Source organism: Rissa tridactyla, chromosome 22, assembly GCF_028500815.1.
Source record: "Rissa tridactyla isolate bRisTri1 chromosome 22, bRisTri1.patW.cur.20221130, whole genome shotgun sequence".
Taxonomy (NCBI): domain Eukaryota; kingdom Metazoa; phylum Chordata; class Aves; order Charadriiformes; family Laridae; genus Rissa; species Rissa tridactyla.
In genome coordinates this window covers 5,314,306-5,325,889 of record NC_071487.1, presented here as the reverse complement: position 1 = coordinate 5,325,889, position 11,584 = coordinate 5,314,306, and the positions used below count along the sequence as shown (strand labels likewise).

General features: G+C 56.6%; 2 protein-coding genes across 3 annotated transcripts; one reads left to right on the top strand and one right to left on the bottom strand.

The window, feature by feature from the left end:
• Window positions 1-75: 75 nt before the first annotated feature.
• On the top strand, window positions 76-2,256 carry LOC128900647 (kelch-like protein 10). The gene is made up of 2 exons (XM_054182039.1): window positions 76-1,229; window positions 1,724-2,256. The coding sequence occupies exons 1-2, from the start codon at window positions 913-915 to the stop codon at window positions 2,253-2,255; spliced, it is 849 nt and encodes a 282-aa protein (XP_054038014.1). The 5' UTR covers window positions 76-912; the 3' UTR covers window position 2,256.
• Window positions 2,257-2,939: 683 nt separating this feature from the next.
• Window positions 2,940-10,162, bottom strand: KLHL33 (kelch like family member 33). 2 transcript variants are annotated; one of them, XM_054181994.1, is made up of 6 exons: window positions 10,135-10,162; window positions 9,096-9,352; window positions 6,155-6,682; window positions 4,968-5,901; window positions 4,370-4,540; window positions 2,940-3,815 (listed from the first exon to the last, which is right to left on the bottom strand). In XM_054181994.1, the coding sequence occupies exons 2-6, from the start codon at window positions 9,103-9,105 to the stop codon at window positions 3,239-3,241; spliced, it is 2,220 nt and encodes a 739-aa protein (XP_054037969.1). In that variant the 5' UTR covers window positions 9,106-9,352; window positions 10,135-10,162; the 3' UTR covers window positions 2,940-3,238. The 2 variants fall into 2 exon arrangements, with proteins under 2 accessions (XP_054037969.1, XP_054037970.1); XM_054181995.1 differs by lacking the exons at window positions 9,096-9,352; window positions 10,135-10,162 and adding an exon at window positions 7,538-7,945.
• Window positions 10,163-11,584: the final 1,422 nt, after the last annotated feature.

Genomic DNA, 11,584 nt, shown 5'->3' with positions numbered 1-11,584 from the left:
CTTCTGAAATCTGGCTCTGCCAGTTCATTGAATGCGACTACACCAAAAGGGCATTGTGCTGTTCTGCATCCGTAATCATGGCAGTTCAATACACTGAATGCGACTGGAACTCTAGTGCCGAATTGGGCATCACTCAGGACCCACAACCCCTCCCAAACTCTGTAAAGGGCACACAGTGCCTTCCAAAGCCACCAATTAACACTCAAGTCCCCCCAGGATCCTCCTGAATCCCACCCACGGGACACAAAAAACCCTCAATATCCCACACGGGGAACCCCAAAACACCCATGGGAATCCCCCCGCAACTTCGATTGACCTCGACATGGCTTCATATGTGGTCCTATCTGCTAGAACGGGGTCTTTTCCAGAGACTGACAGTGGCGTTGCCGTTTTCCTTCTTGTATGGGGTTGAAAATACAAACGCTAAATGGGAAGATGAGGATTCTGTTGCAGTTCCTGTATTTCCAAGAAAACTTACCATCCTGCGGTATTCGTGGCGTTTTTACTGGCATTGGTGGAAAGAGGCGGTTTGCATTTTTAGGTTGCCTTCAGCTTTCTGGCTGGCTTTGCAAATCTGGCTTGTGCTGTGTGCCCTGAGGAAAGGTGGGCCTTGACCCTGGGAGCGTTGCTGCTTCAAAGCGCTAGCTCTTGAGAGAGCTTCTGTTCAGTCCAAGTGTTTGTCAGGTCCCAAGCTTCCAAGGCCAGGCTGGCAAGAAGTTCTCTTTTCCAGCTACGGTCCATGTTCCTGGCAAGAATGCCTTACAGTGAGCAATAGACACTGCTGCTGGGTTGGAAAACTTGCTTTCTCCATCTATTTTCCGGTTGGCCAAAAGTCTCTTGCCCTTCTTTGCTTTCTTTTGCAAGCTTGGGCTCTTTCCGAGTCCCGGTCCCCCCCACGTCTGTGATGTCATTATGGGGCACGTTCCAGAGCCAGCAGACAGGCAGGGCTTCTACTACGATGCTGGAGGGAGGGCAAGGACAAAGTGCCGTAAGCACCCCAGAGTGGCAGAAGCGTCTCCCACTGCCTCAGGCTTGGAGGTGGGCGACAGCTTGCCTGGCGGCGCATACTCCTCCTCCTCGCCCAGGGAGAGGAAGATGAGCTCTGTGGCTTACACCGCCTTCCACGGGCTTTGCCCGGAAGGGACGCCAAGCGACGTGACCATCAGCGTGGACGGCATTGAATTCAATGTGCACAAGACGGTGCTCTCCAACTGCAGTGCGTACTTCAGGTGAGTGCTTGAAAGAGGAGGGGATGGGGCCAACCAGCGCTCCCTGCTCCGTGCCACACTGTGCCTGGCTGTATCTCCAGCGCTTCCCTCGGCACTCCAACTCTCCTCCGGCAGTTCCCCCTGGTCCTGCTCCCTGCCCAGGCACCCAAAGGCCTCCACAAGCTGGAAGTGGTGTCTGAGAAGGCCCAGCTAGGGTGCGGGGCTGGGAGCGTGGCCAGCCTGGCTGCTCTGCTGTCAGGCGGGAGGCTTTCCTTCCCCACACACGGGTACTCTCTGCTGTTCTTCTTGAAGCCAGGTGCCCACTCGCCCTGTGGCTCCTCTTGAAAACAAGCGGCCAGTAAAGCCTTCCTTCCTCAAACTCCACGGCCTCCCAGCGTGGCTACTGCTAGTGCCCAAACGGGTGCGCGGGGAAGGGGGCACAGGGGAGAACGGGCTCAGGGTTTCCCACGGCAAGGCCGCTTTCTTCCCCAGCAGCACTCTCTTGGTTTTTTCAGCGATGTGTTCTCCAGCAACTGCAGCAGTGCCAACAGCAGCGTCTATCAAATCCACGGCGCTTCCCCTGAAACCATGGGGCTCCTCATCCAGTACGCCTACACCGGCACAGTGCCCATCACAGAGGACAACGTTGAAAGTTTGCTCGTGGCGGCAGATCGGTTCAACATCCTGGGCATCGTCAGCCTCTGCTGCCACTTCTTACAAGCCCAGCTGTGCTCGGAAAACTGCGTCGGCATCTGGAGATTCACCCACTATTACTACTGTGCTGACCTGCAAGAAGCGGCCCACGAGTTCACCCTGCGTCACTTGGAGGAGGTGACCAGGGTGTCCGCAGAGTTTCTGGAGCTCTCCTTCAATGACCTGCAACGCCTGCTGGAGAAAGGGGAGCTCCCTGTGAGAGAAGAGGCCATGCTGGAGGCCGTTCTCACCTGGGCTGCTCATGACCTGCCCAACAGGAGGCAGCACATTGTATTCTTGCTGAGCAAGGAAGGCTGGAGGAGTGGACAGAAGGGATTTTTCTTCTTAAAATAAACTCCATGTTTCTGATAGTCAAGACTTTGCTCATCACTTGTGAAGTCAGACCTTGGCAAGGGTAGGAACTTGTAGTCCACGTTCCCCGGACTCACACGTCCCTCATGCAAATCGGCAAGTCCCATTTCTATCGGTTTCATAGGATTGAGATTTCCATCGGTGTCCCAGAAGGTCCTGTTGACCAGCTCCTGGAAGAGCTGGAAGTTTGCTTGCCTACAACGCGGGGGCCTGACTTTACTCTTCCCCCTGACAGCCACAGCCCTCGCCTTCGTGAACTCCACCAGTGCCTGAGCACCTCACCCCATCCCTCTGCCTTGGGCTGTTGTCCCACCGCTTGTCACGGGCAAGCCTGATATTGTCCCCCTCCCCCTTCCAGCCTACTTTAAGGCTCTGCCAATGAGCTCTGCTCACTCGGGCGCAAAAGCTCTCTTCACACTTTCCAAAACAGGGATGTTTAAAACACACACCCAAGTCACACGCACACCCTCCACCATGCCCAGTGAACGCAGGCACCTCGTGCCCGACACCCATATCTCCCCAGGGGACTGAGGGATCCAGGCAATCCTTGTCCCCACCACCCCCCATCCAGGACTCTCAGGCTGTTTGTCTCCTGCTCCCCTGTTCCTTGCGAGAAGCAGCTGGATGCCTGCTTTCCCCAGCAGAAACAAGAAGACCCAGACGGGCTGTCAGGAGCCACTTTTATTTAATCCAAGTGTGGGGGCAGGAAATCGGGGAATCCCAAGCTCCCAGTGATGGGCTCAGGGACGGGGAGTGTAGGGTGGTAGTGTAGGGAGTCTTTGTGTCCCACAGGGTCCCCACAGCCTAGGGCATGTACCCTGGGTGCAGGGGGTGGGGGGGCGTTGCTGGAAATCACAGGAGGAACCCGTTCTGGGGAAGGGATCTGGGGGCAATTTCGTTCCGTACATGTGCCCATGGATGCTACCTGGGGATCCCAGTATGGGGTGCAGAGGTTTTAAGCCCCTCTAAGTATTATTGGGGATGTCAGGTGATCTCGAGGGGTCCTCAAGGCAGGTGGGGCCACGCAAGGCAGGGGGTACAGTGAGGACACAAGCCTGGAGGTCAGTATAGGCATGGGGCAAGGTGCCCCGAGTGATCCAGCGCCGGGTGCCTGGCTGGTAGGCATGGATCAAGTGGGTGTCGCGGTAGGTCTCATGACTGTACCCTCCCAGTACGAGCAGTTCGCCCCCCAGCACAGCTGCACCCCCAACTACATGGGCATGGGGCAGGGGGCTGAGGAGGACCCAGATGTCCAGCTTGGGGCTGTAGACCTCAAAGGCCAGCTGGTCCCTGTAGCCAGTCTGCCCATCCCGCTGGCACAACCCCCCAGCCACGTAGAGCTGCCCACCCGCCTCCTCCATGATGTGGCCAGCTCGCTGACCATTCATGGGGGCCAGAAGCTTGGCAGGCGCACCTGGGATGTAACGCAGCAAGGACGCCTGGCACTGGCTTGCCTCATCACACCCCCCTGACACGTAGAGGGCACCATCCAGGGCACACGCCGCATGCCCACACAGAGCCATCGGCAGGGGCTGGCACCTCCTGGGCAAGGAGAGAGGGAAGGGTGAAGGGCAGGTTAAGCAGGGCTTGAGTCTCATGGTGACTGCCTGCCCAGGAGCTCCTCAGCGGCAATGGTGGCCAACACCCAGTGAGCCCCAGTGGGCAGCATCAGCTAACACATAATGGATGCCCAAGGGGTGTCACCATTCAACTCTTTGTAGACCCCAAAAGACACCATTGTCAACCCACAGTGGACTCCCTCAATGGACGATATTGGCCAACACCCAACAGAGCACCTAATGAATATAGCTGGAGATATTTAAATGATTTGTCTCATTGGCAGACGGCCAACAGACCCTCAGTGAATACTATTGGCCAAAAACTCATGCACCACCCAATAGGCAACACTGGTCAACACCCAATATCCCTTAAGGGACATGGTTGCTCAACACCCAGTAGACCTCTCCCAAAGGCCCCTGTAGGTCCATTCTCCACTGGAGGCTCGGTGACCCAAAGGCCACTCAATGGGCACCACTGGACAATGCAAGGGGCTGCTAGAGCAGACAAAAGCAGATGTCCACATGGAGTGGTCTCACCTCCAGGTGTCGCTGGCCAGGTCATAGCGCTCCACAGTGTCTGTGCAGTAGAGCTCCCCCGAGTTGCCACCCAGGGCGTAGATGAAATCCCCAAGTGCCACAGCAGCAAAGTAGCTCCGACCACAGGACATGCTGGCCAGGCGCTCCCAGGAGTTGTCCATGGGCTGATACCTGGGTTTGAGAGGTAAAGGGGCAAGAGACTACCTGTTACCTACAACACCGTGAGGTGATGCTGGCACCACTGAGGGCAACAACCCACCTATAATGAGTCAATCCCATAATGCCTTGGGTCCACAGGGTCCCCTTGCATGGGAATATCCTCTCCTTCTGGGCAATACCAAACCCTTAATGCCCTCAGGCATCTCCAGGTAGGAACACCCCTGTCCTACCCCCCCCAAAAAGCCTGTAACATCCCAGAGTGGAAGGGCACCTCTCAGTCCTACACCAAACCAAACTCAGAATGCCTTGGGACCACCTGACCAACTGCAACACCACAATGCCTTGGGTCCACGAGGCAGCTCTAACTCCACCAGCACCTCCTCTGATCCCACAATGTCCTGGTGCCTCAAGGCACCTCCAGGTCCTCTGTAGCCCTCACCTGTAGACACTGGCCAGGGTGTCATGGACCCCGTAGTAGCGCTTTCCACCCAGGACGTAGAGGATGTTGCCCACCACAGCTACAGCATGGCGGAAGCGTGGGCCATCAGGAAAGTGCCCCAGTACCCGCCACTCCACCTGCTTCACCAGCCCCACAGCGCTGAGGTAACGGTGGGCAAACCAGAGGTGTGTGCTGGGCTTCCGGGCAGCTAGGTTGGACGTCAGTTTGTCTCCACCACAAACCACCAGCACTTCTTGCAAGGAACGCACTCGGCATGGCAGCTGGGCCATGGGGGCCAAACTTGCTACGATGAGCTCATGGATGATCTTTGGGTCAGCTACCCCTGCAGTCACTGATGGGACCTTCTTCAGCTCCCAGCTGGACATGAGAGCAAAGCGAACAGATGACAGGACTTCCTTGGCTAGATCTTCTTGGCCATCTCTGTTGACCGTAAGCCACCGGGATGCTGCTTCCAAGGCTTCCAGTTCATGGAGGACGTTGAGACCATCAGAGCGGAGGAGGCGAATGAGAAGGTGTGCAGGAAGATCCAGGAAGGCTGGTGTGGCCACCACACTGGGGAAGGTGGCCAAGATGTAGTCCTCTGCTGTGCGGCTCACCTGGGCCAGCCCATAAGCTGCAGCAAAGGCCAACACGTCCAGGCCAGTTTCTGGGGTCAGGCCACGGGTGAAAACATCCAGGCAGAGGGTGAGGAGTCCCCAGGCCTGGTAGCGCAGAGAGGTCTCAGCTGCCTCCAAGACCACGGGCCACGGCCCTGCCACAGCCCCTGTGTAGGCGAAGGAGAGGAGGAGGCGCAGCTCGGCTGGGGACAGCCCAGTGGCCAGTGGGGCAGCGGGGTCATGGGTGGCCTCCCGCATGGGGCAAGTGAAGAGGGCCCGGAAGAAGTCACAGGAGCAGCTCAGGGCCAGGCGCTGAACTAGGGGGAAGGAGGAAGAACGGTGTGGGCAGTGGGGACCCTTTGCACTGCGCGGCCCTCTGCGAACCCAGCTGTCCTGGAGCCCCCATCAAAGCCCCAGCTCTCCCAAAGGGACCAGCCCCACCAGCACCTCTACCTCCTCATCCCCACCTGGAGCCTCAGCCCCGGCGATCCCTGCCAGGGGACCCGGCCGTCCCAGCGTGTCCTGCCCTCTCCCCAGCCCCCCCCGGGGGACCCCCCAGCCCCAGCTCACCTGGGATGACCTCGTCCCCTGCCCGGAGCTGGAGGTCGCAGCCCAGGCCATTGGCATGGAGTTGTTCCATGGCTTTTAGTGTCTCCCACTGCTCCTCCAGGGACTTGGGACCCCCCTCCTGTGGGTCACTTTCCAGCCGCAGGGCACAGGCGGCCACCACACGGGGAGCCCCCAGGGCCCGGGCAGCCTCCTCTACCTCCTTCTCCTGGCCATGGGGCACGGTTCCCCCATAGGCAAAGGCCAGCACAGCCCGCCAGCCCCATAGTGTGGCCCCGGGTGGCAGGGGGACACGGGGTGGGGGGCCCTGGCACAGCTCTCTGGTCCTGCCCTCCAGAAAGCGGAGGAAGAAGGAGCTGATGGAGGCCAGGACCACGGCATGGGCTACGTCGCCCTCCGGGCCCACGGCCACATCCACCAGCTGTCCTGCGGTGCGGAGGTGGTCGGCCGTGGCCAGGAAGTGTCCGGCGTGGGCCCCGTCCCGCAGGCTCCACTGGGCTGGGGCTGGCCCCTCTGCAACCCACATCTTGCCTGTGGGAAGACACGGAGCAGGGGGTCAGGGTGCCGTCCCCATAACCAGAGCTTTGTCCCATGGCAGGAGTCCTGGCTGGGGACACAGGGTCCTGCTACTGGCACTGTCCCACGGGGAAAGCCACTGGATCCATCGCCAAAGCCTCTACCCCATAGCTGAGGCAACCAGGAACTACTACTGCCCCACAGCTGAATTTAACGCCCCTTGGCAAAACTGCAGCCCCATAGGTGAGACCATTGGGCCACGTCGCTGCCCCATAGCTGAAGCTCATTGAACCCTTGGCATGAAGCTACTGACCCACAGCCAGTGCTGCTGCCCCAACTGAAACCCACAGCCCAATAACTCAGTCCGTTGTCCCCCATCAACCCCTCTGCCCTATAGCAGAATCCCCCAAGCCCTTCCCCAACCATTGCCCCATAGCCCGAACTACTGCTGCTCCAACGGCAGCAAAGCCGCTGGTCCCCAGAGCAGCTCCTCGGCAAAGCTGCCTCTCCCACCCCTTTGGTGCGTGGCAGCAACTGCTGGGCGCTGCCCGTCGCATGTCACGCTGCCCGTCGTGTGTCACAACGTGTGGCACTGTGAGGAGCGTGGGATGTTGCCCGTCGTGCGCCCTCCTGCCCCGTCGGGGTGCGCGGATCCCGGCACAGCGCGCTGCCTCACACCGCGTTGCGCTGCACGGCTGCCCCCCCTGCCCCGACACGAGCGGTGCCTCGTGTGTTCCTCATTGTATTTGCGCGACATTGCGTGTCCTCGCTCGGGCCGCGCGCTTTGCAGCCTGGCGTGGAACGTGCCATATCCTGTATTGCTGCGTGGCATGCCACGCTGTGCCGTGCCACGCACTCATCCCCCCTTACCGCCCGCCGCTGCTCCGGGAAGCTCCTGTGACCCCCCAGGAATGTGTCCTGGTAATTATAGCCCAGACGGGACACGTGGCCATGGCCGAGAGCTAGGAGAGGCCCAGGCGGAGGGAGGTCCAAGGCCCCGGAACCCCGGGACGGGGTGGTGGGGACACCGGGGTTCCCTGAGGACAGACAACAGGGCAGGTGGAAGCTGCTGGGAGTTTTTTTTCCCCTTTCAGGCCGTGGGAAGGCAGGGCTGGGAACCCCAGGTTGCCCCGGGCAGGTCCTGCTGGGGGTTTCTGGACCATCAGACCCTCCCCAAACCTTGCTCACCTCCAGAGCCCAGGGTGAAGCATGGCGCCCCTCAAATGTCCTTGGGTGGGAGAGAAACACCCTCCCTGCTCCCCCAGCCCCATGGGGGTGACACCCCACCACCAACTGAACTGGAGCCCAGCCCCATTGACCCCAGCCCCAAGTGCCCTCAGGACCATTCTGCGCCCCCCTGGACTCCCACCAGCCACAAAGAGCACGTACCAGGCAGCAGCACAGCCTGCCATGGCTGTGACTGTGTGTCCCCGCCCTGTGACGCTCTGTCCCCTCCTCTGCTGTCCTTGGTTCCCCGATCTCCTTGTCTCCAGTTCCCCCATCTCCTGTCCCCTCTCCTCACACCTCCCTGTGTTCCCCTGCCCCACACCCCTGCTTCCCCCGGTGCCCATATTCCCTGTCTTCTATTAACTCGCATCCCCGTCGCCAAACACCCCTGTCCCCTCACATTCCCATGTGTCTGGATGAACTCCGCGTCCCCAAAGAGGACAATTCCACAACCTCTCCAATCCATCTTCCAGCACTCATCTACCCCAACTGTGAGATTTTCTTTTTTCCCTTCTGTCTAGTTAGAATTTCCCTTTCTGCATCTTGTGCTTGTTATTTCCTGTCCTTTACTGTGCACCTGAGCCCGCCTTTCTGTAACCACCGAATTGTGAAAGAATAGCATTAGATCAGCCCTTGACCGTCTTTTTTCCAGGCTGAATGATGCAGTTCTCTCCTCTTGCCTCCTGTGCCTCAATCCTCCACACCTTCCCGGTGGCTTTGCTGGACACGCTTCAGTTTGCACACACAGAAAATTCAACCGGACACAGCCCTGAGCGCCAACTTTGAGCAGGAAGATCTCCAGGGCTCCCTTCCAACCTCAGCTACTCCCCAGTTCTAACCCTGAGGCTGTGGGCTCTAGACTTCCTTGAATGCTTCTCAGAGAAAGCCCCCAGGCTCCCAAACACCTTGTGGGTAACCCATACCTCCCTCCCCCACCCCAAATTCCTAATCCTCGACCTAGAGCCTCCTCAGAAGTTTTGACTGATGGTCTCTGTGTGGCGCACTCTCAATCCTTGCCAAAAAATCCCGCAGGACCCAGTCGAAACTACAAGAACAACTCCTAAAAAACCAGGCTGAAAATGGTAACTGCACCCCTCAAGCTTGTGCGCGCAATATCGAGTCACGGCAAAGTGTGACTTGTGCATGAAAATGAAATCTCAGCAGGAGCAGCAGATCGAAGGTTCCTCTGCGACGGCTCCACCATTTTGCATCTGAGCCCCAACACTGGAACCGGCCGGGCGACGTCAAGATTCCGTGACAGCGGCTGAGTTGACAATATCTTTATTGCACAACGTCTCATTAGACACAGCGTTCACAAGACAGCTCGCAGGGAGGAAAGGCTCATTCACAGCTTGGGAGGTCCCGTCAGCCTCCAGCCCTCCTTGTTACCTATCTTCATGAGAGCAGCGGTAATGCCAAACCCCAAACAGGCAGTGGTACCCGTCATGTAACTGTGCGCTGGGAAAAAAACAAAGCAAACCATAAGAGACCTGGTAGGGGACAAGTACTACACAGTAGATCTCGACAGATCTTTCCATGAGCTATTCCCTTGGCCACCAGTAACGCTGTTTGCCAAGAGAAATCAGAAAAGTGACCTTTTTCTTTTTTTTTAAATGAAGTTTCCCCACGCTGTTAGCTTGCAGTTTGAAACACCAATCTCTATAGTCCGCTACCCCATCTCCTTACGTGGGCAACCTTAAATTCCTTATTGCAGTGACAAAAATAACAATCCTTGCTTCGAACTCTCATCAGCTCAGCAACCAGGAAAAGTAAAGACAAACTCGATTTCACCACAATTACAACTTAAATAAATCCCTCGCACCTTGAACACTGAGTCTGAACATGTCCGCAGAAAACAGAGCTGTGTAAGTGTCTGCAGGAGCTAATCCAGCCTGAGAAGTGCATGAAGAATTTACAAGGCAGACACTGGATTATATTTTCCATGTAAAATGAATCACGTTTGTCGCCAAGAAAACATGGATTTCCACAGTTAACATTTTTCATACCCTGCAATTCCAGGCTGTAACCGGCAGTACTGGCTCAGCCTTCTGCAGCAGTATTTATTTTAGCAAACCTGTGCAATGAAGCGTCAACAAAACGGGTATGAAATGGAATTCACATGCTGAGATGAATCTTTACCAAACACGCCTGACATCAACAATATTTTACAATTCCCCCTGACAGAAAGGTTTCTAAAACCAGAGAGGGCTCATTTCATGACCGGCATTATCCACATTTACCTCTTGCACCCAAGACAGCTCTCCCGTGCAGCTCAAGGATCCATGATCTCGGTTCCTCAGCTCCGGATCATTTGGTCACTGAGGAGGTAGTCGCCAACCAGGCACTAGCAGGTAGTTACGCCAAACACGGCTCCCAGTGTAGCTGCAAACGAGAGTAAAACAACAAAACAAACCCCCTCAAGTACCTGAGAATTACGTACATACAAAGTACACTTCTGAGATGCACGGCGCTGTACAATGGTTCCTCTGGGAGAAAAGAGGAAAAAGAAGCAAAATCTGCTTTTGGGTACCCGGGGCCCTCATATCCCAGCCACTATGGTGAGACGCAGCATCATACGAGTCCCATCCAGCTCCTTCTGTCTCCTCCTCCGCTCCAGCCGTGCAGCCACCCCTGTGCTGTGCAGGTCCTGCTGCGCGCGGGATGCCCGGGAGCCCCGCCGCGTGCCGGCACGCTGGGCAGCTGCGCTCCAATGGCTGCGGACAAACATCGCCCCATCCAGCTTGGTTATTACCTCAGCCTTAAGAAGACCCCCCCAGACGAGGTACTGAATTACATGCCTCGACCCATCAGACCCTACATCCATATAACTGAAAAGTTTGGGAAGTGGCTGTGTCAAGCAAACACACTAAAAGTTTTTCTTTGTTTGTAATACAGGTTCTTGCTCACGCCATGTGAAACTGGCTACCAGGCACCATCTGCAGATTTCAATTCATCTTTCTTGGGAACAATAAAAATGTCCAGGATAAAAATTTTCAATCTCTATGGTAAACTCGTAAACCACAAGCTCATGTTACAAACCTCTGCAGTTTTTCAGCAGAAAATGCAATTATGCTCATCCTGAAATCAACTGAAAAGAGGACAGAAGAAACAAACCCCACAGACCAAGGGCTGTATTTCAGCTGCCCTGCTTTGGGCCAAGGAGCTTCAGAGCACACGGCTTCAGAGCACAAGCTCTGGCCCCGTAACCGCGGGCAGAAGCCCTTCCTCAGGAGCAAGAACTGGCGAGGGGATTCAACACACTGGTTTAGGATTATGGGATTTATCGCAATTATAATTGGTCACGTTATCCGGTCCAATCATAATGACTTTTTATGGCCCACCTCATTACAGGAGATTCCAGGTGCTGTTTTAGAGTTGAACAGCTCAAAAACGGAGATGTGGACTGCTTGTGAACCAGCTTCCAGTCCAGAGCACTCGTGCACGGGGAGACAGAGGTGACAGAACCCATTAAACCAGACTGAAAACCAAGACGGGTTTAGGGAGAAGAAAACGGTGCACTGGCCAAGGGGCTCGGGGGCTTCAGCCTCGCAGAACTGCATCTGGAACAGCCCCCTCAGTTCCCCGCTCATCCCGTCAGTGAACGCTTTCTCTTGCGAAACACAGACAAGTCAAGACAACTACGTGGTTTCTCCTTGGCTATACAGCACGATGGGAAAAACCCCACCATTT